Source organism: Trichechus manatus, unplaced genomic scaffold (assembly GCF_000243295.1).
Source record: "Trichechus manatus latirostris isolate Lorelei unplaced genomic scaffold, TriManLat1.0 scaffold00067, whole genome shotgun sequence".
NCBI classification, from domain to species: Eukaryota; Metazoa; Chordata; class Mammalia; order Sirenia; family Trichechidae; genus Trichechus; species Trichechus manatus.
The window spans coordinates 1,882,485-1,908,408 of record NW_004444003.1 but is presented as its reverse complement, the minus strand read 5'-3'; the positions used below and the strand labels follow the sequence as shown (position 1 = coordinate 1,908,408).

Genomic DNA, 25,924 nt, shown 5'->3' with positions numbered 1-25,924 from the left:
CTTGTAGTTGCTCTTAGATGACCTCTTTCCCAATCGTTTCTGCTCATATCTGTTTGGCTCATGACTCCCAAATCTTTCTGAGGCCTTGGCTTCATTTTGAATTGAATACCCTATAGGTACCCAAATTGTGCAATAAAATTGTACCATTTTCTTCCCCCAAATCTGCATCCTGCTATAGTTTTCTCTGTCTTGGTTAACAGAATCATAATACTGTCAGTTACCAAAGCCAGAAGTGCCATACATCTTTAATTCCTCCTTCCTTTCTACTTTCTAAATCTAATAGGTTTTCAGATTGTGTTATTTCTGCCTTTCTATTAATCTTTTCTGTTCATTCCTGTTATAGTTCAGGCTCTTGTCTGTGTTGTAGTTGTCTCCTAGTTTCCTTCTTATTTTTAGTTGATATCAGCTACCCCTTTTTTAGTGGTGCAATGGTTAAAGCACTGGACTGCTAACTGAAAGGTTGGTGGTTTGAAACCACCAGCAGCTCCGCAGGAGCAAGATGTGGCAGTTTGCTTCCGTAGAGATTTACAGCCTTGGAAACCCTATGAGGTCGCTGTGAGTTAGAATCAACTCGATGGCAGTGGGTTTTTTTTTTCAATTGGAATAACAGGTTTAGATATTAAGAGGTGTAACAAGTCAGATTCATTCATAGCTTGGTTTCAGGTAGCTAAGGGAGTGCTTTGTAATGCAGGCTACTCAACCCTCATACTGCCCAGGATTTTATAAACCTCCAATCCCTCCCTTAGCCTACTCTTGAAATAAAATATGCATAACATCCACTTGATGTCTTTACCTATCTCAGTATCATAGAGAGAGTTACTTAGGTGTCTGGGTTTACACTGAAGGAGCTACCATGATTCTTTCATATATGAAATTCTGAGTGTTGTGGTTTGGTTTTGGATCATTTTTGCTGTTTAGTTTCTCTATAATCTTTCTCATCAGTGCAGCTGGTTTCTTGCTTTGGATTAAGCAGCCTTCCTTTACTCACTCATGTCCCCAACACCCGACTCATATCCCCCATTTCTTTTACCTAGCACAGATTATTTAATCTATAAACCAGTATTACTTCGACACCCCTACACCTTTAAAAAATTTTTTTTAAAATTTTTCTTTCATGTATTCAAGACCTTATGACCCTGTCCTTTTTATGTGTGGCTCCCCTCCAGTTAGCTCTTAAAAGGACACCGTCTCAATACCATATTCCGCAATGCCATTAGATTTGTTTCTAAAACACAGCTGTGATTGCATTAGGGCCTTCCTTTAGACCTTTGATGGTTCCATGTTGTCTACCAGTCTAAGCTGAAACACTTTAGCATGAGATCGAGGTTCTTTATCATTTGGCCACCAACCACCTTTCCAGCCTTATCTCTTGTCATGTATCCTACTTCATATCTACATTGAAATACTTGTAGATTCTTTCATTTAGCTAAGATTTACTGAGCATCAACTATGAGTTAGTCACTGTTCTAAGTATTAGGAGCATAACTTTAAAATAGATGTAACTTAAAATTCCTTGAACACATCTTCCACCTTTGTGCCTTTTGCTTTTCTTATCAAGTCCCTCTTTGGAGTACTATTTCTTCCTTTCTTTGTTTAGATGCTTGGTCTGCTAGGTTCAGCACAAAAGTTACCACCTCTTGTGAAGCCATTTTTCCTTTTCCACCTCCAACAAAATTCATTGCTTCATGTTTAGGACTTATGTAATAGCACGGTTCTTGTCATCATCCTAGAATTGTCACATTTTATAGTTCTTTTTGTGTCATACCTTCTCTGCTAAATTTTCAACCATTTGAGGGCCGGGGCTATGTTTTACTACAGTCCGTAGTACATAGTGAACATTTAGTTAGTGGTTAGTGAATTGAATTGCCTTTTGCGTCAATCATTTCTGCAGTTGTCACCATTACTATTAGACTAGACCTTCACTGCTTCCTGTTTCAATTATAGCAGCAATCTATTGACTAATATCTCCTGTTTCTTCTTCCCATGGACTTATTCAGCAAACATTTGAGTTTCTTCTGTGTGCCAGTATTATATTAGACGCTGGAAATGCAAAGATTAATAAGAAATTGTCCCTCACTTTAGGGAACTCAGAGTCTAGTCAGAAAGATTGACAAGTTAATATAGTATAACAAGTGCTGTGGCAGACATTCAAGATCTGTGGAGATGTACTTAGGCCAGGTCTCAAGAGGCTTCCCAGAAGAGGTGATAGCCAATTGGAGCCTCACAAGACAAGTATTGTAATTCAGTATGGCTTCATCATAGAAAATGAGGTGGTAGGGAAAGAATGAGAGATGAGTGAAGGATCTTTCAGCCTTTGTAAGATAATGGGAAGTCAGTTGAAAGAGTCTAAAGAGTAGTACAATCCAACTTGTAATTCAGAGAATGTTCTCTCTTCAACGAGGAAAGTGGAGTGGCAGGGAAGGGACTAACAATGCCTAATCACACATTCTGAAAGGCTGCTGCAGTTAAATCTGAGCAGGAAATTGTGGTGCCTGACCTAACATAGTAACAACGGGATGAAGAGAAGTAGATACTTTTTTTTTTTTTTTTAAATTAAGGATGTAAAATTTACAAGTTTGTGGTTTAGTGCCCAGGGGATGGGATGAGGATTAGGCAGTGAGGGAGTCACTGCTACGAACATTTAAGTAGTGACTTGGGCAGTGGTATAGTTAATACTGTTCGCCAAGATCCAGGGATATAGTAGAAGGAACTAGATTGAGTTTGGAGAGGAAGGTTGAGTACATTTTAAGTGTGAGGTGACCACTAGATAGTTGGAAATGTAGCTGTAAATCAAGAGTGAGTATAACTGGAAATGTAGATACCTGGCAAAAGATAGTGGTCAAATCACTGGCAGTAGATAGTTATTCACGATTAACTCAACAGATATTTATTGGACATCTACAGTTGTCCTATGCTAGGCAATAGGGCCACCACTTGTCCGTCAGTTTGTCGTACTGTCGTGGCTTGCGTGTTGCTGTGATGCTGGAAGCTATGCCACTGGTATTTAAAATACCAGCAGGGTCACCCATGATGGACAGGTTTCAGTGGAGCTTCCAGACTAAGAAGGCTAGGAAGAAGGACCTGGCGGTCTACTTCTGAAGAAATTGGCTAGTAAAAACCTTATGAATAGCACTGTCAGATATAGTGCTGGAAGATGAGCCCTCAGGTTGGAAGGCACTCAAAATATGACTGGGAAGAGATGCCTCCTCAAAGTAGAGTTGACCTTAATGACGTGGAAACAGTAAAGCTTTCAGGACCTTCATTTGTTGATGTGGCATGACTCAAAATGAGAAGAAACAGCTGCAAACATCCATTAATAATCAGAACATGGAAGGCACAAAGTATGAATCTAGGAAGATTGGAAGTCGTCAGAACTAAAATGGAATGCATGAAGATTGATATCCTAGGCATTCGTGAGCTGAAATGGACTGGTATTGGCCATTTTGAATCAGACAATCGTATGATCTATGATGCCGGGAATGACATATTGGAGAGGAATGGCATCACATTCATCATCAAAAAGAACATTTGAAGATCTATCCTGAAATACAACACTGTCAGTGATAGGAAAATATCCATACGTCTGCAAGGAAGACCAGTTAATACAGCTATTATTCAAATTTACGCACCAACCACTAATGCCAAAGATGAAGATAAACCTGTTGCCGTCAAGTCGATTCCAACTCATGGCGACCCTATAAGACAGAGTAGAACTGTCCCATAGGGTTTCCAAGGGGCGCCTCATGGATTCGAACTGCCAATCTTTTGGTTAGCAGCTGTAGCTCTTAACCACCACTCCACCAGGGTTTCCAAAGATGAAGATATTGAAGATTTTTACCAACTTCTGCAGTCTGAAATTGATCAAACATGCAATCAAGATGCCTTGATAATTACTGGTGATTGGAATGTGAAAGTTGGAAACGAAGAAGGATCAGTAGTCAGAGAATAAGGCATTGGTGATATAAACAATGCCAGAGATTGCGTGATAGAATTTTGCAAGACCAATGACTTCTTCATTGCAAATACCTTTTTTCAACAACATAAACAGCGACTATACACGTGGACCTTGCCAGATGGAGTACACAGGAATCAAATCGACTACATCTGTGGAAAGAAACTAGGGAGAAGCTTAATATCATCAGCCAGAACAAGACCAGGGGCTGACTGCGGAACAGACCATTAGTTGCTCATATGCACATTCAGGTTGAAGCTGAAGAAAATTAGAACAAGTCCACGAGAGCCAAAATACGACCTTGAGTACATCCCACCTGAATTTAGAGACCATCTCAAGAATAGGTTTGACGCATTGAACACTAATGATCAAAGACCAGATGAGTTGTGGAATACATTAGGAACATACATGTAGAAAGCAAGAGGTCATTAAAAAGACAAGAAAGAAAGAAAAGACCAAAATGGATGTCAGAAAAGACTCTGAAACTTGCTCTTGAATGTCGAGTAGCTAAAGCAAAAGGAAGAAATAATGGAAAGAGCTGAACAGATTTCACAGGGTAGCCCAAGAAGACAAAGAAAAGTATCATAATGAAATGTGCAAAGACCTGGAGATAGAAAACCAAAAGGAAAGAACACACTCAGCATTTCTCAAGCTGAAAGAACTGAAGAAAAAATCCAAGCCTCGAGTTGCAATATTGAAGGATTCTACAGGGAAAATATGAATGACACAAGAAGCATCAAAAGAAAATGGAAGGAATATACAGCACCACTGTACCAAAAATGATTAGTCAACCTTCAACCATTTCAAGAGGTTGCATATGATCAAGAACCAATGATTCTGAAGAAAGAAGTCCAAGCTGCACTGAAGGCATTGACAAATGCCAGTTGAGATGCTTCAGTAAACAGATGCAGCACTGGAGGTGCTCACTTGTCTATGCCAAGAAATGTGGAAAACAGCTACCTGGCCAACCGACTGGAAGAGATCCATATTTGTGCCCATTCCAAAGAAAGCTGAGGCAACCAAATGTGGAAATTACTCATTAATATTACACACAAGTAAAATTTTGCTGAAGATCATTCAAAAGCGGTTGCAGCAGTGTATCGTCAGGGAACTGCCAGAGGTTCAAGCCAGATTTGGAAGAGGACCTGGAACAAGGGATATCATTGCTGATGTCAGATGGATCTTGGCTGAAAGCAGAGAATACCAGAAAGCTGTTTACCCGTGTTTTTTTGACTATGCACAGGCTTTCGACTGTGCGGATCATAACAAATTATGGATAACATTACAGAGAATGGAAATTCCAGAACGCTTAATTGTGCTCATGAGGAATCTGTACGTAGACCAAGAGGCAGTTGTTTGAATAGAACAAGGGGATACTGTGTGGTTTAAAGTTAGGAAAGGTGTGCATATGGGTTGTATCCTTTCACCATACTTAATCAGTCTGTATGCTGAGTAAATAATCTGAGAAGCTGGACTATATGAAGAACATGACATCAAGTTTGGAGAAAGACTCATTAACAACCTGCGTTATACAGATGACACAACCATGCTTGCTGAAAGCGAAGAGGACTTAAAGCACTTACTGATGAAAATCAAAGACTAAAACCTTCAGTATGGATTGCACCTCAATGTAAAGAAAATAAAAATCCTCACAACTGGACCAATAAGCAACATCGTGACAAACAGAAAATATTGACACTGTCAAGGATTTCATTTTACTTTGATCCACAGTCAATGCTCATGGAAGCAGCAGTCAAAAAATCAAATGAGATATTGCATTGGGCAAATCTGCAAAAAGACCTCTTTAAAGTGTTAAAAAGCAAAGATATCACTTTGAGGACTGTGATGTGCCTGACCCAAGCCATGGTATTTTCGATCACCTCATGTGCATGCAAAAGCTGGTCAGTGAATAAGGAAGACCGAAGAAGAATTGATGCCTTTGAATTATGGTATTGGCGAAGACTATTGAATATACTATGGATTCCTAGGAGAATGAACAAATCTGTCTTGGAAGAAGTACAATCAGAATGTTGTTTAGAAGGATGATGAGGCATTGTGTCACATACTTTGGACATGTTATCAGGAGGGACCAATCTCTGGAAAAGGACATCATGCTTGGTAAAATAGAGGGTCAGAGAAAAAGAAGAAGACCTTCAACACGATGGATTGACACAGTGGCTGCAACAATGGAGTCAAGCATAACAACGATTGTGAGGATGGCGAAGGACTGGACAGTGTTTCGTTCTGTTGTACACAGGGTCGCTATGAGGCAGACCTTGACGGCACCAGCAACAACAGGCACAAGGAATCTCAGCAGTGAATGGCACAGGAGTATGGTCCTGATATCATGGAGTTTATCTTTTAGGGAGGATAGAAATACCTTAAATATAATTATACTAAGTACTTAATTATAGTTGAGGTAAGTGCTAATGTAACAGAAGGATCTAACTTATCCTGGAGGATCTGGGCAGGTATTCCTGAGGAGCTCATGTTTATACTTAGTACTAAAGAAAAAAATAAAGGGAAGTGGGGGGACCTTGAGGCAGAAGAGAGGCGACTTCTTCAAGGTACAGAAAGGAGATCAGTATGTGGAACATAGTGGGTGTGTTGGTTATCTAGTGCTGCTGTAACAGAAATACAAGTGGATGGCTTTAACAAAGAAAAATTTATTCTCTCACAGTCTAGGAGGCTAGAAATCCGAATTCAGGGTGCCAGCTCCAGGGGAAGTCTTTCTCTATCAGCTCTGGGGGAAGGTCCTTGTCATCAATCTTTCCCTGATGTAGGAGCTTCTCAGTGTAGGGTCCCTGGTCCAAAGGACATGCTGTTCTCCTGGCTCTTGTTTATTGATGGTATGAGGTCCCTATGTCTCTCAGTTTGCTTCTCTCTTTTATATCTCAAAAGAGATTGACTTAAAACACAATCTAATCTTGTAGACTGAGTCCTGCCTCATTAACATAACTGCCTGTAATCCCACCTCATTAACACCATAGAGGTAGGACTTACAGCACATAGGAAAATGACATTAGATGACAAAATGGTGGACAGTCACACAATACAGGGAATCATGGACTAGCCAAGTTGACACACATTTTTTGGGGACACAATTCATGACAGTGGGCAAGGGGTTGTGAGATGAGGCTGGAAGAATGGGCAGGATCCAGAAAGAACAACTCCCTATAGACCAGGAAAAAGGATTTTGGACTGTACCTTAAGAATAATAGGGAACACTTAGTTTTAAGCAGAGGAGTAACATGATGAGATGTATGTATTGAAAACATTAGTCTGGTTGTGTGTGAATGGATTGAAGGTGGCAAGAGTGGACACAGAATAGTCGGGAGGCTGTTGCAGTAGTACAAGCAAGAAAATGAGAAGAGAAGAACAAGGACTGAGGATGAGCTTTGAGGAATAGTAAGATGTACTCATAAGAAGAACTATCAAAGAGACTGAGACAAACTGATAAGAAAGGTAGGAAGAAAACCACAAAAGTAAATCATGGGAACCTGAGGAAGAGATATTGTCAACAAGAGAGAGTAGTGAGGAGTGAATCAAAGAAGAACTATAAAGAATCTATTGGGTTTGGTAATGGAAGAGTGCTTGATACCCTTAGAGTAGTTTTTGTGATGCAGATAGAATAAGCCAAAACAGATTGGATTAAATAAATTGAAAGTGAGAAAGTAGAGTTGAGTAGTATGGACAACTCTTCCAAGAGTTCCAGCTTTGAAGAAGAGGAAAGAGGAGGGCTATGCAGGGCATAAGGGTGTTTATAATTTTAAAATTTTTGTGTTAAACAAATTTGAGTAGGTAATAAATGCATGTGATTTTAAAAAATTAAATATAAAATGCCATTTACATGTATAAGAAGTCTCCCATCCCTGTGGCCCAGTCTCCTGATTTTCTTACTCTTAGCAATTTATCATCTTTAAGAGATTCCTTACATATACAAGCATTTATATTTCAAAAGAAACTTAGTGTAATTTTGTTTTTAAAAGGAACGGTAGGGTGGTTAATGCTTGTGAGAACCAATAGAGAGGGAGAAACTGAAGATACATGGGAGAGGAAGAGTGGAAGAAGTGCATCTCTTCCATTGTATCTGCACCCACCTTCTCTCTAGTTGCATGTCTGTGTAAGGCTGCAAATTAGGGTAATTTATGCCTGGTAGTTTCTGTTTTCTCTTCGTATTAGGAACAAAAGTCATATGCTACTGAAAATAATAGGGGAGATAGTGCAGTATGGGCCTTGAGGAAAGTGGAGGAGATCTGAAATAGCCAACTTGGGAATGGAAAGAATGCTAACTGGTGGAACAAAGCAGTCGTTTGTTAGTGTCAGGCATCCAATTGAACTTCAAGGACATATGTTGTAATAGTTCTTAGTCACAGTGCTATGTGATTTTCTGCAACAGTATTCTTACCGTGTCATCCCTGACAAAAGCTGTGGGTACTCTTTATTAATATACTTTGCTCAGCAGTAAAGAACAGGAACCCCTATGCATATTGGTGAAGCTTCTCCCTTAGTAAGCTAAGCAAAGTAATAAATATTACCCAAAGCTTTGACTTCTTAAAGTATCTCTAGAAATACCACTGTCTTGCATGGCACAAACTAACAATGTTCTACATACTAGCAATAAATTACTATTCCTAGAATGGTTTTTTTAAGAACTAAAATAACATAGTAATCATTAGACTAAAACCCAAATTTTAGAGATCAGGAAAACAGAACGTTGAGAAAATGACTCTTCCACAGTCATGGGACTAATTTGTGTCAGTGCTGACTCTCTGACTCAGGTCTTACAATTCTTACTCTCTGTCATTTGCTGACATGAAAATCCAGTGACTTTCCATTGACCATAGTAGTTCTCAAACTATGCACCCATGGAATACTATATTCTCATAATCAGATTCAGGTTATTCTACTAATATTGAGTAGTAATGATTATTTCAAAATTTGCAGGAAAGAATAAGCTAACTGAAAGATAGAATTTTTTTTTTTTTTTTTATTCTCCTGGTTACATTTTTAAAATTTTGGTGCTTGCTACCGCTTGTTGGCTGTATGCAGTTAGCAGATGACAAAACAAATATTAATGAGAAAGCGAACTGCTATCTTCAGGTTAAGTTTAAACAGCTTGTATTTCTTTAAGTTACTGTTGTGATTTTTACATTGCATACCTGGCGGTAGTCATGTTTTTTGTTACATATTCAGAAACATTTAGTCAGAGCCTAAGATATGTTAGGCAAATGTGGTAGGTTCTAAGAATACAAAAAAATGAGATTTCATCCCTCTCCACAAATGCCTTATAGTTTAGATTAGACGTGGGCACACAGAGGGTTGGCAGTGATTACTTCTTAGGCAAGAGAGGCAGGAAAGACTTCACAGAAGAGGTGACATTTGAATTGAGTTTTTAAAAATGAGTAGGTTTTTCTACACATAAAAAGATGAAACTGAAGTAAAGCGTTCATGAGGCAAATGGAAGAGGCCTTTCTAAATGGCGAAAACTTTGTGAACAAAGAAACAGAAAGGTATGCGAAGGCCTGGGATGTTCACGCATTAGCAGTTCGGTATGGCTAGAGGGTAGCATGAATAGGGCTATAATGGGAGACTGAGCCAGGGAAACAGCAGAGACCGAATCAGGAATGGCCTTTTTTGTTACAAAAAGTTTGAACTTTATTCTGTAGGCAGTGGGGAGCCATTAACAGTTTATAAGCAAGAGAATAACAGCATGACTGATTATGTGGGGATATTTCTATAAGAAAACTCTACCCTTTAGTAAAGAAGAATAAATTTGAGTGTTGTCAGTCTTCAGGCAGGAAGACCAGTTGGGAAATTTAATGTAATAGTTTAGGCAAGAATTGAGGGCCTGAAGTAATTAAAGCTATAATAATAGCAATGGACAGGAAGAAGTATCTAAAGAAGCTTAATGATGGATTGGATTGAGGAGAAGAAGGAATCAAAATTGACTTCTGGTTTTCGGCTTGTGTGTCTAGGTAGACGGGTACTATTCACCATGATGAATGTAGAAGGAATCAGTTTGGGAAGACAGTGGCGAGTTGTGTGGTAGAATGTTTTGAGAACCTGTTGTGCATCCATGTGGACATCCAGTAGGCTACTAGATACATGGGGCTACCGATAACCTTTTGGGAGTCATCAGTAATGAGGCTGCCCAGAGAGAGCATTTAGAGCTGGAATTCCTAACCTGGAATCCAGATATCCTGAAATTACCAAAATATTACATATGTGACTTTTTGTTAGAAGTTCTGTAGCTCTCATCAGGTTCTCAAAACAGATAAACACTGTTTAGTGTGAAAAGGGGCCAAGGACAGGCCCCAGTTATCTGCGTTGTTTAAGTGATAGACCAGGGAAGCAATCTCAGCAAAGGAGGTAGAAAAGGAACAAGAATGAAGAGAGAATCATGATACTGAAGCTAAGTAGGGGCAGCAGTGGCTGATGCTACAGGAGGTCAAGTGAGATGAGGATGGAAGAATTCATTGGTTTCACCATTAGAAGATTGGTAAAATTGTCCCTAATTAACAAGTTATAGTTAAATGTATTTGTATTTAATGAAGTATCCCATAGAAACACTATGGTTTCTAGGAATTGTAAGAACTACTGGCCTAGAATAAAGTTCAGATACCTCAGCCACGTGTTCAAAGCTGTCTAAAGTTTACTCTTGCCTTTCCTTTAGTTTTATTCTTACTTCAACATTCTGAACTTTAAAACTAGCCAAATCCATTTCTTCACTATTTTCTGGTTAAAACCAAAAACCTATTGCTGTTGAGTCGGACTCATAGCGACCCTATAGGACACAGTAGAACTGCTCTATAGGGTTTTCAAGGCTGTAATATTTAGAAAGGCAGATTGTTACATCTTCTCTCGTGGAGTGGCTGGTAGATTTGAACCAGTGACCTTTCAGTTAGCAGCCAAACTCTTAACCAATGCATCACCAGAGCTCCTTTGTTTTCTGGATACAAAAAAAAAACAAAAAACAAAAAAACCCTTACTGTCGAGTCGATTCCTACTCATAGTGACCCTATAGGACAAAGTAGAACTGCCCCGTAGGGTTTCCAGAGAGTGGCTGGTGGATTTGAACTGCTGACGTTTTAGTTATCAGCTGAGTTCTTAACCATTGCGCCACCAGGGCTCTGGAGTATTTCATGCAAATCTTAGGTTGAAGGTTCTGCTTGTGTTTTTCATCCTGCCTGCCATGTATCCTACCTAACAAATTCTATCAGTCTTTCACTGTGTAGTTTGTTATACTTCCTTTGTGTCCTTTTCTAATTGTCTGACCTATATTGATTTCCTTCTTCCTTTATACTCTAGTGGTATTTGTTGTCTTATTTGTTTTGGCATTTTAAATTGTATTGCCTTGCGTTTCTTCTTACTTCACATATTATTGCCTTCTTTTCCCAGTGAGATTTTAACTCCTAAAAGCTAGTAATATGACTCATCACACTCCCTAGTGGCAGAACTTTCATATACTTACTGTAGGTGCTAAAATATTTGAATGAATTTAACCTAAGTCAAACATAGTGTGAGAAAATGTCTTTAAGAAAAAATTCGTATGATGCATTCCAAATTACATAGCAGTGATTCAGGATCATTTTTACCACTATACTCCATTGCTATAGGTAATCAAGAGTTGATTGTATATCAGAATAAGCTAGTGATACAATACATAAGACTTATGAACTTCCTGGTTTTTACTTGGAATTTTGGTGTCAAATTAATTGAACTTATTTCCCAAGTCAAAGTTATTTTTCCATGTAAAATTAGCTTATTTTTCAAAATAAAAGTACTGTTTTTAGATGTTAAAAGTTGCTTATAAAATAAAATACAGAAGTCTACAAAGTACAAGTAAAATGCTGCTAATACTTCTTTACTATTTTTGCCAAAGGCGTTCATGTTTTGTAAGCATGTTGATAGTGCCTTCCATAAATAAGTAGGTGTTAATGTGATTAACATACAAAACATAGTCACTAAAAATGCAAGTAACACATCCAGGATTAAAGAATACAGTAAATTATTTTTGGAAGAAAAATCTTACTAAATTAACTTCAGTGGTGGGATGATTTGTAGTTTTGCTGGATGATAATTACATACAATATTTCTGTTTCATTGTTTGCTGGCAACTTTTGGCATAACCCAGGACTATGGTAGGGAAAACTGTAACAGAAAGAAAACAGAGGACCAGGATTGCATTGCTTTGTTCTGGCATCAGAAAAAATAAAACTTTTAGAATTCAGAAACAGATAAGTTACATATTGCTAAATGCCTCTCGTTATTGGTGTACAGCTGCCTACTAACAACAACCCCCCAGTTATAGTAATTACCTGAGATTCAGAAGGGATAAATCTTTAGACCTTAGTGAGCCCTCAATTTGAAAAATACTTAAATGTATGTCTAGGTTTTTTGTTTTTTTTTTCTGGAAATCACAATATATATTTCCATGAAAGTAAAGGTTCTGTGTATATTCTCACACCATAATTTAACTAGTTTTTTTTAATTAGTTAAATTTAATTTTTTTTTAACAGAGAAAACCTATTTTGACCAGTTTTCACAAAGAAGCAAAGTTCTTTTAATTCACAAGAATTACTGCTTGCTGAGTAATGTAATAAAACATTAAGATGCAGATAGTGGGTGATAAAATAAGCTCACTCACTAGCTAAGTGACCTTGCTTCAGCACAGCTGCCTCACAGTGATCCTCATTCCCAATTTGTGCCTCAGCAGTATTTCAAATACCACATGTCCTAGACCTTCCAGATCATTTGGAAGGCTTTTATGAATATTAAAATGCTGCCACAGGCACCCCTACTTTATAATAAAAACTTTATTAAAATTTTCAGAGAAAAGCAAATGTATCCCAATTAAGTTTTATCAATTATTATTTTTATTAATTATTAATTAATTTTATGAATTAAAATAACTATAAACTGTAGAATGCAGTTTAATCACTTTGATATATCAGAAGGCATTTTATGGCCTTATTTGACCCCAGGTTATATAGCTATATCTGAGTTATTAGTCCAGAGGACAAAAAAATTTATTAAATTGAAGGATTTTACTTTACTTCAGAATTTTCTATTACACACACTTAACTACCTTCATCAAGAGAAACGTAGTCACATCACTGGGTGGAAAGACAAGATTCCAGGTACCATGGTGGCCAACAGTAGCCTGAGGGATAAATCAAAAGATTTGATCTTTGATAGATTGAGTGCCTGCTACCTAACCCAGTAGTGGGTAAGTACAACTTAGGTAGTTCACATTCTCTAGAACAATCCAATGGAAATATAATGTGAACCACAAATGTAAATAACTACCTTAAACAAAGTAAAAAGAAACAAGTGAAATTGCTTTGAATAATATATTTACTTTAATCCAGTATATCCAAAATATCATTTCGGTGCTGTGTGTGTTACAAGTTGAATGTACCTCTCCAACATATTCCGTGACCAAACTCATTCTTAAAGTTTTCATGTTAAACATTTTTAAAACATTAGAGCTATTTTACAGTCTTTTTTTTTTTTTCCCTTGGTACTGAGTCTTTAAAATTTGGTGTTATACTTAAAGCACATTTCCATTATCCATATTCTAGGTGCTCAGTAGCCATATGTGGCTAGTAACGACTGTATTGGACAGAACATCTCTAGAGCATCTAGGGGATGTGTGCCCATGACGTTATGAAATATAACTTTCCTCCTACCCGGTGTATAACATTAAGTTATAGACCTTAGAGAATACCTACATCTATACCTGGCCAAGTAAGCCACTAACCAAGGTCACGAATTGTTAGCCTTGGGACCACCTATTTCCATGATCAAAATAAATACTTTTTTGTTTAACCTAATCACTATTTAGTAAAATATTCATAAATTTCAGTATCTTTATTTTTCCAGATAAGACTCTTTAGCCTATTGTCAATCATGTTATATCGTATCTAAATTCTATACATATTATATATAATATAAAGGAAAATAGTTTTATTTTTATGATTTGTACTTAATCTATTTAGAAAGCTGTGACTCTTTACATATTCTGAACTGTATTAAGAAAAATGATAATACCTTAGTCTTTAAAATATTTAATCTATTAAATAATTGGGACTATCATAATCTGATTTGCATTTTCTTTTATATTTTAAGGACATGGAATATTATCTTGTAAAATGGAAAGGATGGCCAGATTCTACAAATACTTGGGAACCTTTGCAAAATCTCAAGTGCCCATTACTACTTCAGCAATTCTCTAATGACAAGCATAATTTTTTATCTCAGGTAAAGAAAGGCAAAGCAATAACTCTTAAAGACAATAATAAAGCTTTGAAACCTGCCATTGCTGAATACATTGTAAAGAAGGCTAAACAAAGGATAGCTCTGCAAAGATGGCAAGATGAACTCAACAGAAGAAAGAATTATAAAGGAATGATATTTGTTGAAAATACTGTTGACTTAGAGGGCCCACCTTCGGACTTCTACTACATTAATGAATACAAACCAGCTCCTGGAATCAGTTTAGTAAATGAAGTTACCTTTGGTTGTTCATGCACAGATTGCTTCTTTGAGAAATGTTGTCCTGCTGAAGCTGGAGTTCTTTTGGCTTATAATAAAAACCAACAAATTAAAATCCCACCTGGTACCCCCATCTATGAATGCAACTCAAGGTGTCAATGTGGACCTGATTGTCCCAATAGGGTTGTACAAAAAGGCACACAGTATTCCCTTTGCATCTTTCGAACTAGCAATGGCCGTGGCTGGGGTGTAAAAACACTTGTGAAGATTAAAAGAATGAGTTTTGTCATGGAATATGTTGGAGAGGTATGTTCAAATTGTCTGCATATGATTTACATTTTTGAAAAGTTACCTTTTTACCTCAGTAACATAAATGTTTGGTACATTTTGATACTATTTGCAGATATGTGGAAATTCATTTTCAGGTTTGGGAGAAGAGTTCACTGGCACAGTTAAAAATATAAACTTGTATATGAACAAAAAACATATATAATGACAAATGAAATGGATATAGTCACCTTTCAACAAATGCCCATTCATAGTCATTGTAACTGGCATTTGTATATTTTAAAATGGGACCACTATTTTTATAAGAAGTCCTAAGAAGAAAATCAGATGTAAACACATGCTCACTTTGAAATTTTTAAGTTGTGATTTACTCCATCCTTTGACCAATAACAGTTCATTGTAGTTGGCAAAACTCTATTTTGTATCAACATGAAAGATATTGTAGAGTAGACCAATGCTTCATAAGCAAGTATTGTAAAATAGACATAAAAGCGTTTATTGCCATTCATAAGAAAACCCAAACTCTGTCCCAATAGCTCAGATTCTTTGAACCAGGAAGTGTGTTCTCTAAATTGCCTTACAAATACTAACAAATTTATTTTTATACAGATAAAACTTATTTTTTACAGATAAAATATATATATAAATATGTATAAATGTAAAATTTATATATATATAAGATAGTATTTCCTGTGTGCTACATACTATTCCAAGCACTTTATATATTAACTCATTAATCTTTTCAACAACTCTGTGAGGTAGTGCTATTATCTCCATTATTATAGTTAAGGAAACTGAGGCACAGAGAAGTTGGGCAACTTGCCCAAGCTCACGCACTAATAAAGAAGAGTCAGGATTCAAAATCAAGGGTCCAAAATCAATGCTCTTTACCCCTACACCATACGCCTCACACTGAATGGTGGATTAAGCTATGACTAGAAAAATACAAGTGTGACTGCATATCTGGAGTTGTCAAATCTGATTGGTTTTTAGTTATTTGGAACTGGATCACCTGTAATTATAATCAGTATTCATCTTAGAATTCTGAAATTAGATTAGATCTTTGTTTTGATACTAATATTTTTAAAAAGTGGCAGATTATAATAATCACTATTCAGGATACTGTGTCTTGTACAATCAAATTATTCCTTTTTGGCTTAATTAATGCAGCAGTCAAATTTGGTTGACACCATGAATCACTTCAGACATTTTTGGTTTCTTAAACTGAGCATGTAATGAAGCTGTGTTCTTAAGAGCAGAACTATAGATGATGGTTTTGAGCTATAGAATTTCATGAAAACCTGTCCTACAAAATCAAACTTTCCATGCCGTTAACTACAAGTTTAACATATCTTCTCTCTTGTATTTTTAACAAATTTCCATCTGTAACTACACACAAAGTAGTTACAGGAAAATATATACCTTTAGAGCATATTCTGAGCATATATGTATAAATTTAGTCCTTTGCATTTAGTTATGTCCTATAGAGAGCTATAGTCGTGTAGCTTTTTGCAATCCTGATAGATTTCAGTGAAAGTAGTGCAGTGTCTTTGCTCATTTATTGTTGGGTTGTCTCAAACCCCATTTAAAAGTCATAACTTTTTTGCACCATCATTTCTCCTCCGTTCATTGTCCCACCTCTTTCCATCTAGCTCTTCCAGAATAGTTTGTATGAATATTTGTTTTGATGATGACACTTGAATTTCTTACTTTTTAAACATTCGTAGGCATTAATACATTAATACATTAATAAGCCTTGGCAAATTATTTTTCAAGTTTATTGGTTTTCCATTGTTTTGCAGATTTATGGATGAGTGTTTCTTCAGTTTAGCAATAGTACGTAATATACTGTAGTTTTTTTCTTTTAGGTAATCACAAGTGAAGAAGCTGAAAGACGGGGCCAGTTATATGACAACAAAGGAATCACGTATCTCTTCGATCTAGACTATGAATCTGATGAATTCACAGTGGATGCAGCTCGATATGGAAATATATCTCATTTTGTGAATCACAGTGTAAGAAATACTTAAAGTATAAATAAGACTAAAATCCAATTTAATACAGGTTTGAATTATTTTTCTATAGTATCAAGAATTATTATCATTAAACTATGTACTCTTTTAAAGTGCTTTCCATTTCCAAGGTATTTAATATGAGGGCCTCTTCTTTTAAGTCATGGTACTATTGCTGTGTTAGAAAAATGAATATTGAGATGCCTACCAAATACTATGCATTTTACAAGACTCTTTACATATGTTACTTCATTTAAACTTTCCACCAGCTTTATAAGGTAGTATTATTCTCATATCAGAGGAGGAAATTAATGAGCAGAAGAGTTTAAAGGTAAAAAATTTAAGAATCACAACTATATAGGTATCTTAACACAGCTACATTTTAGGATATGCAACTCTTAAAATGTAAACATGTTAACATTTTTATATTTAAGACTTTGTAGAGTATTGAAGTATTTAGGGGTATTTTTCTAAATTATAAATTGGTATTCTTCCTTAATTTTTAATTCATGTTTGAAAAAAACTTAGAATACAGTTGGAATCTTAACTCCAGAATCTTACACTCAAATCTTATACTCTATAAAAACTATTTCCAAAAATAAAGGAAGTTAATAGTTATTGGGCACCTACTAAGTACTAGGTATATAGTATAGCATTAGACTTGTGAGGTTGGCATAATCTCTGTTTTATGGATAATAAAGAAAATGTGTCTCTGAGAGTAACTATATATCTGACTATGGTAAGGAAGTAGATCATGTTGAACTTCTGATGGATTTCATACCAAGAAACTTGTTTATGATTAGTATTTAAGTGTTGGGGATCTTCTCAATCCTCTGTTAGTTTTCTGATTTACTTAAACTTTCAACGAATTTTTTTCCTAATGATAAATTTGAGGTACTCCAAAAATCGATATATTCTGTTCAAAGTTAATTAAACTAGTTATTTTGATTTCTTAGTTTGATTCACTGGAGCTTTCTTCTTTCATATTCCATAATTTAGTATAGAGTAATAAAAATATAAAACAATTCCACATAAAAGTTTAAGCGGTGAAACTCCATGCTTAATATGAAATTTGAGTTCTGTGGTTGATTTGATGTTTTAAATCCAGTTATTCTAGTTCTAGCACATGCCTTACTGAAATATTTAAAGGTAAAAGATATGTTACCTGGTATTTGCATTAAAATTCTCCAGAATAAAAAGTTGGGACTAGAGGAAACAAGATTGGCTAAATGTTAAATCATGTTAAAGCTACATAGTGGATACATGAGGATTTATTATATTTTCTCTACTTTTAAGTAAGCCTGAGATTTTCTGTGAGTAAAAACAGTATTTTAAATGTGAATACCTCAAAGACCTCTAAACAATAAGCAACTTAGTTTCCAGCAGAATTTAAAAAACTATGACTCTGAGAAATTAAAGATTTTCTATGGCTTGTAGAAGAACTCATTTGCATATTTTTACTTAAATGGGTATTAATATTCCTTTTTAGTGTGACCCAAATCTTCAAGTGTTCAATGTTTTCATTGATAACCTCGATACTCGTTTTCCTCGAATTGCATTATTTTCCACGAGAACCATAAATGCTGGAGAAGAGCTGACTTTTGATTATCAAATGAAAGGTATGGTTTTTCAGTATAGTTTCAGTATGAAGAATCTAATTAAAGTAGGAAAAGACTTTAGATCACCTGGACCAAACCAGTACTAAAGTTGAAAAAAATTGAATTTTTTCAGAATTTCCCTTTGGAAGCTTATTTATTATAACATCATTACTCAATACCATAATATTTATATTTAAAAAATGATAAGCCTACATTTCTGAATATTTACTAAGAGATAGGTATTCAAAAGATTAGACATACGATTTAAATCACCTGAATATAAGCCTTTCATACTGAATCTGGCTTTTAAATAGAATATTTAATTCTGTTTCCTTTATTGTGACAATATGGATGTTTTCTTTCCCTTGTTTTTCTAAGAATGATCCCCTTTACGTATTACTTCTTGGCTCACATTATGTACTCTTTAAGTAATGTATAAAATGAATTATTGTGTTTTGGATTTTCCCAGTAAGTTTCATCATTTAGAAATCCTTTCTTACAAACGGGCTAAAAGGATACACTTTACCTTTTATTAGTCCACATTATTATCCCTTCAGAGACCTGGTGGTTAAGAGTTCGGCTGCTAAGGCAGTTTGAATCCATAGCCGCTCCTTGGAAACCCTATGGGGCAGTTCTACTCTGTCCTCTAGGGTTGTTATAAGTCAGAATTGACTCCACGACAACGGGTTTAGTTTTTTTTTTGGTTTACTATCCTTTCAGGACAATTCATAATGATTTGTCTCTAAACGTTCACATTTATTCATATATTGTTGTCGTTGTTGTTGTTAGGTGTCGTGGAGTTGACTTTTAACTCATAGCGATCCCATGTGACAGAGTAAAACTGCCCCATAGGGTTTTCTAGGCCGAAATCTTTACAGGAGCAGATCACTAAGTCTTTCTCCCTCTGAGTCATTGTGTGGGTTCAAACTATCAATCATTCGGTTTGCAGCTGAGCCACCAGGGCTCCTTTTTATATATACAAAGGAGAATTAACATTTCTTTAGGAGTTAACTTAGTCTAATGATCTTGAATACATAAGCACCCTTGCTAGCTACTGTAAAACTAATTGAAAATTTGAAATTCATTCTAAATTATCTTGACTCTGTTTCTCCTATATTTCTTTTTCTGTGTATCAGGTTTGGGAGATATATCTTCAGATTCTCTTGACCATAGCCCAGCCAAAAAGAGGATCAGAACTGTGTGCAAATGTGGAGCTATGACTTGCCGAGGTTACCTCAACTGAATTTTCAGAAAATAGAACTGATGATAGTTTTGTTTTTTCCAAATGTTAACATTTTAAAAACCAAGTATTTGGGAATATTTTTTCATATGATCAAGATTATGCCTATGTTAATTTATAATTCATATTTCAAAACATTAGCCAAAGGCATTACTGAGGCTTCTGAAGAGAGGGACACAGGGTCATAGACTAATTTGAAGTGTACATGTTTAGTGGTTGGATGCCAAGCATGGAAGGAAAACTATTTACAGATCAACATATACATACTTAAGTCTGTGAATAGAGAAATGCCTCCTTCAGTGTATGAGAGGTGTTAAACTGATAATGTAACAGTTGCTAAGATCAAATATTCAATTTGCCATACACCTTGGAGAAATGGCTAATTCAATTTAGACAAATATACAAGTTCTACTTTTGTTGTTGTATTGTCATTCCTATTTGCCTACTTAATATTTGCTGTACTTGTGTTTGAGACAACTAGATGATACCAAATTTTTATACTCTATTTTCTACTTTTTTCATTAAAACATTGGCATCTGAATGGTATAAAATTAAAGGCATAAAATTCAATGTAAAAAAAAATGTATAGCTTGATTTCCTACTTTGAAGCAATCTTTGCCTTTATGGAGGTGTATGTGTCTGATCCACTAGTGCTTAAAGATTTTTTTACCCTGTAGATGAAAAATCTCCAAGAAGCCGTCTCTAAAAGTCCAGAATACGTAGCCATTATACTTTTCTGAAAGGATGAAGCAGTGGGACCAGGTGGGTGTTGTGGAGTGCTAGTTAGGGGAAATGGAGCATTTTAAGGACGCCTCTTAAAACATGAATTAGGATATCCATGTTGAGTATTGGGTACCTCTGGTCTAAACAGTAAAACAAGATACCCTGGGAACAGCTGTACCTAGTGATAGCGTTTCACACAAGTACATTAACATTACATCTTCTGTATTTCAGGCAGTTTTAACATTTCCTTTCCACAACATTTAATTTTTTTATTTCCTACAGACTTTTCTTAAAAAGTAATCTGTATTTTGAACTGATAACTTGTTTTATATATGAATTTTTTAGATGTAACAAAGCTAACTTGAGTTGGCCAGAGTAGGTTTTTTGTGTGCCTGAATTATGAGACCATTTATTAGTTGAACTACAAAGACTGAAATGCAATATACTAGGTTTTTATTTTATTTTCTCTGCATCGTAAAGCCTCAGTCGGGAAAAATTACGTTTTCATCTCTTTCTGATTCTGGGATTCCTAATCATGGTGTCCAGTAAGAAGATAAATGCAGCAAATAAATTTAGTTTTCAGTATTCCCAATTAAGTTTTGGAAACCCTGGTGGTGTAGTGGTTAAGTGCTGCTGGCGTTCGAATCTACCAGGTGCTCCTTGGAAACCCTATGGGGCAGTTCTACTCTGTCCTATAGGGTCGCTATGAGTTGCAATCGACTCAATGGCAACGGGTTTGGTTTTTTTTGGTTTTAATTAAGTTTTACCTAAACTCATTCCGCTAAGCTTTAGTGGCCTAAATAAGCTTGGGTAAAATTGAACTGACTTCAAGAATGTAGCACTTCAAATATCTTCTTAATCCTTAATCCTTTTTTGGGAGAAACTATGCTTTTATTCATTATATTCCATCACATGATTTTGCTCTCATAATGTAGAATAAATTGACATGTTTGGAGCCTTAGTATATCTACTAACCAAAATGTGCAGAATGCCTTAAGGCAAATAGATTTTTAATGCCATTCCTTATGAAAAATTAGTGATGTAGTGTCAGTGCCAAGAAAGGGTCGCAGACTTACGGTTGCTCCCAGTTGCCACGCTTCAAATTATAATTCTCACAGATTTAAAGATGTAATCTTAACATCCTTTTTAAAAAGTCAGTGTTTTACTCTCTAGTTATTTGATCTTATCTGATTTTTATGTGTTAAAAAATGTAAAACTGGAGGGCAAAGGAAAAAAGGCTATTTCCAGTAAACCTGTACTTTTGTCCTTGTTAATAGAAATTTAACAGGCCTTTGAGATCTTAAGTACCTTTGTTACTCTTACGTTGTTAAAGAGCTGAACTTAAGCAGTAACATAACAAACTATTTAAACAAAGCTGTTAGGAGCTTTAACTATTGTAAGTCAACATTTAGCATCCTTAGTTTCCTGAAGTTGTCAGAATTTGTTCTGTCCAATATAAAGCAAATATTCAAGGGTAATATTTAGATCAAATTTAAAATGTAAGTTAATCCACTGTACAAGTTGTATCAATACCATTGTTTTCAGTATCTACATAAAGGGATTGTGAAACACAGTTGGTAATCTCAGGGTTTTTTCCCGATACATGCAAGATATAGACTGCACTTACTTTTCTTATAGCTGAACACTTTCTCCTTAGCAAAATAAATTTAGTTTGGCATTTGATGTTCTATTTATATGTTAGCTTTGTTTCTGAATATTTGACTGTCATTTTTTAGTAAGGCTACAAAAAAGGGCAGAAAAATACTGATGTATTACAGACTACTTGCTGATAAGATTAACCAAAGGCTTGTCTGCAAGTCCTTTAAATGTTACTTTCTTTTTAAGAAAGCTTATCCTTGTCATTGTTCATACATTTGAAATGTTAAAGTATAGAATTTTACATTTTGTTAGTATAATGTGGGTAAATATTTCTGAAAATTTTAAAGCGGCATTAGTCACCAGGTACTTAAATATATTGTCACTAAGTACTGCCTTGCATATGCAAAGGAATTCTAGAATTCAGAGCTGACATTCATTGAACAAACCTTAGGCCTTTTATAGGTTGGTGCCATTGTCCCTATGTTACACCTAAGGAAACAGACTTAGGCCAGTTAAATAGCATTACTATGCCCAAGATGATCCAGCTACTAGACAGTAATCTGTACCTAAGGCAGTGGTGGTTCAGTGGTACAATTCTCGCCTTCCATGCAGGAGACCTGGGTTTGATTCCCAGTAAGTGCATTTCATGTGCAGCTACCACCCGACTGTCACTGGAGGTTTGCTAGGTGACTTGACAGCAGCTAACAGTAACAGGGTAACTATTTTTAAAACATTTAATCTACAACTTTAGCCAAACTTTTTAGAAGTCAATTTCCACTATTCGTTTAAACAAACATCTTAAGTCCTGGGACTCCTCTCTAAGGCATATGTGGCTAGCCATTGGGTTTCTTCACTTTTCCTTTTATACTTTACAGTTCTTGAAGTAAAAAATTGAGTAGCCACTACAATTAATACTGTTTTTATACTCTTACTGAGAAGCATTATTGCATAGTAGTTAAGAGCATACAGTCTGGGGCCAAATTGCCTGTTTGAATCCTGGCTTTGTCCGGTACTAGCTGTGTACTTACCTCTCTGTGCCTTAATCTCCTCATCTGTAAAATGGGCATAATAAATGTAACTACCTCAAAGGATTGTTGTGAGGATTAAATGAGTTGATGTACAGTAGGTAAAAGAACAGTCACAAAGTAAGCACCATATATTATTACTCTGTACTATGAAGTACTGCTTTAAAACCTCGGGTGATCATTACATGTTTGTTGGTCAAAGCCTATTCTGGTGTTCTCAGCCCTTAAATTAATTCAGCCAGCATTTATTATATGCCTATTATCATATGCCAGACTCACATAAAACAATGAAAATGTGGCAGTATGTAATATTAAATTGGTAGTGTGATTATAAAATGTTAAGAATATATTCAAAAGAATGTTTACAGATTTTTTTGAACAGCAAAGTGAAAAAAATGAATCATAAGCTATACTGAGACTAATCTTAAGTGTCAGTAAATGTATGCAAATGGATAGTTATATTTGATTAAATGATTTATGATAATGAAGTATAACTAATTTGTAGAGCCATAAATAAAAAATGAAAATTCTCTGGGTTTCTGTAATGGCTAGATACTAAACCAGTTACCTCCATCCAATCCCTACTTGTTCCAGTGATTTTTTTTATTTACTTTGAATTTATGTAATAACTCTGAGGGGAAATGGGTAAAACAGAGTGGACATAACTGTAGTCCTGCCCCAATCATACTGAGTTTGTATTGCCACATATTAAAAAAATATTTCATTATATAATCTCACATCAGCAGCTGAGCTAGAAAAGAGGAGTCTTTAATGGAGTCTTTAAAGGAGTCTCCTTTAATGATGACGTTAGGGTAGTGAAGAAGAAAAAAAAAAAAACCCTCCTTGTACTCTTTCTTACATTCCTTTTCATACCGGTCTCTACTTTTGTACGTTAATAACTTACTGTAGAGTAATATAAATTGTGTGGCTCAGCATGTTCCTCTAAGATCAGTCAGAAATGAGATGAACCAGGCTCCTCGACCTCACCCTTCCTCTCAGCCCTATTCCATAGTAAACACGTCAGTTACTTCCCCTCATTCCTCTAGTGTAAGTCAATTTCTTAGCTAAACCTTGAAGCTTGTGTCACTGTCTAGTTTTTACCACCCCACACCCCCCAACCGAAAGAAGCATCCCCAGACATAAATGGACAAGGGCTATTATCATCAAGCGTAATTTGTCCTGCTTCCAACACTTGTGAATGGAACATTCCCATTCGGAGAAATGAGAAGGCTGGCTTTTGGGGGTCTTCTTGGCATTGGTTCCTCTGAATGCCGAATTTGTTCTCCTTTCCCACTGACTTATAAGTCTTTTAAGTCTTATAATCCTAGTCTTGTGGGTATAATACTTATTTTTACATCATGATAATGCATGTCTCTGTTAGTTTAACTGATCTACAAAGTATGCTTTAGTGATTCCATTTAAACTTGTTTTAAGTAAAATATTTGCTTTTGTTTCCTTTATTAAATATCAGCGTACCAATGTTTATGAATATCAATAAAATTTATTAAATCCTCATACAAAACAATACAAAAGCATAACTAACCCACCATTGATGGACTTTAGGGAAATTGAATGACTTAAAGAACACATACTTTAGCCATTTAATTCTTAAGGATTTTCTTTTAGGTCCTAATTATTCTAATTTAACCACTGTATTCACAAGGTTCTTAAGTGATGTAATGTCTCTTGAGATACATGAGGTGTTGATTTTTCCGCGTACCCGTCAGTTTACTGAAATAGATCCAAATTATTCATTCACTTGTGACTCAGGATATGGCCTCCCTTAGCGAATGTTCCATATGCAGTTGAATATATTCTGCTATTATTGAGTGGTGGTGGTTCTTATTAGGTGCTGTCAAGTCGATTCCGACCTGTAGTGACCCCATGTGACAGCAGAACTATCCCGTAGGGTTTTCTTGGCTGTAATCCTTACGGGAGCAGATCGCTAGGTCTTTGTCCCTCGGAGTCACTGGGTGGGTCTGAACTGCCAGCCTTTTAGCAGCCGAGCACTTAATCATTTGCACCACTAGGACTCCTTTAATGGGTGGAATGTTCTATAAATGTCAGTGAGAGCCAGCTGGTTGATGGTGTTGTTCAGTTCTTCTGTATCTTTGCTGATTTTCTGTCTGGTGGGAAAGAAATGCTAGAAAGTCTCTAACTATAATTGTGCATTTATCTCATTCTCCTTTCAGTTGCCAGTTTTTGTGTCACGTATTTTGAAAAACTGTTGTTAGGTGTATACACATTTTAGATTGTTATGTTTTCTTGGTGAACTGACATTTTATTATTAGGAAATTTATCCGACATTAATATAACCACTCTGGCTTCTTTTAATTCATGTTTGCATGGTGTATCTTTTTCCATCCTTTTTATTTTAACCCAGCTATATCATATCATAACCTAGCTATATCATGAGTTTCTTACAGATGGCACATAGTTGGGGTTTTTTTTTTATTATTTCATTCTGACAATCTTTCTTCTTTTTCTAAAATTTTATTGTGCTTTAGGTGAAAGCTTATGGCATAAATTAGTTTATTCAAAAATTTATATACAAATTGTTTTGTGACATTGGTTGTGATCCCCACAATGTGTCAACACTCTCCCCTTTCTACCCTGTGTTCCCTGTGTCCATTCATTCAGTTTTCCTGTCCCTTCCTGCCTTCTCCTCTTTACTTTTGGACAGGTGGTGTCCATTTGGTCTCATATACTTGATTGAACTAAGAAGCACGTTCCTCATGTGTGTTTTATAGGCCTGTCTAATCCTTGGCTGAAAGGATTTGGACTTTGGGAGTGGCTTCAGTTCTGAGTTAGCAGGGTGTTTGGGGGCCATAGTCTTGGGGGTTCCTTTAGTCTCTGTCAGACCAGTAAGTCTGGTCTTTTTTTGTGAATTTGAATTTTGTTATGCATTTTTCTCCTGCTCTGTCTGGACCCTCTATTGTGATCTGTGTCAGAGCAGTCAGTGATGGTAGCCAGGCACCATCTAGTTC

The 25,924-nt window shown here is 35.9% G+C and overlaps 1 protein-coding gene across 3 annotated transcripts in view; it reads left to right on the top strand.

The window, feature by feature from the left end:
* SUV39H2 (SUV39H2 histone lysine methyltransferase) overlaps positions 1–25,457 on the top strand; it is a 32,396-nt gene extending 6,939 nt beyond the window's left edge. For 2 of the 3 annotated variants that reach the window (XM_004379669.1, XM_023734338.1), the window contains exons 2-5: positions 14,087–14,758; positions 16,609–16,755; positions 18,242–18,371; positions 19,487–20,168. In XM_004379669.1, coding sequence (XP_004379726.1) covers positions 14,090–14,758; positions 16,609–16,755; positions 18,242–18,371; positions 19,487–19,593 — 1,053 coding nt within the window. In that variant the 5' untranslated portion in view covers positions 14,087–14,089 and the 3' untranslated portion in view covers positions 19,594–20,168. Of the gene's footprint in view, positions 1–14,086; positions 14,759–16,608; positions 16,756–18,241; positions 18,372–19,486; positions 20,169–20,267 lie in introns of those variants that run through there. The other variant, XM_023734337.1, reaches the window with a different exon arrangement.
* Positions 25,458–25,924: the final 467 nt, after the last annotated feature.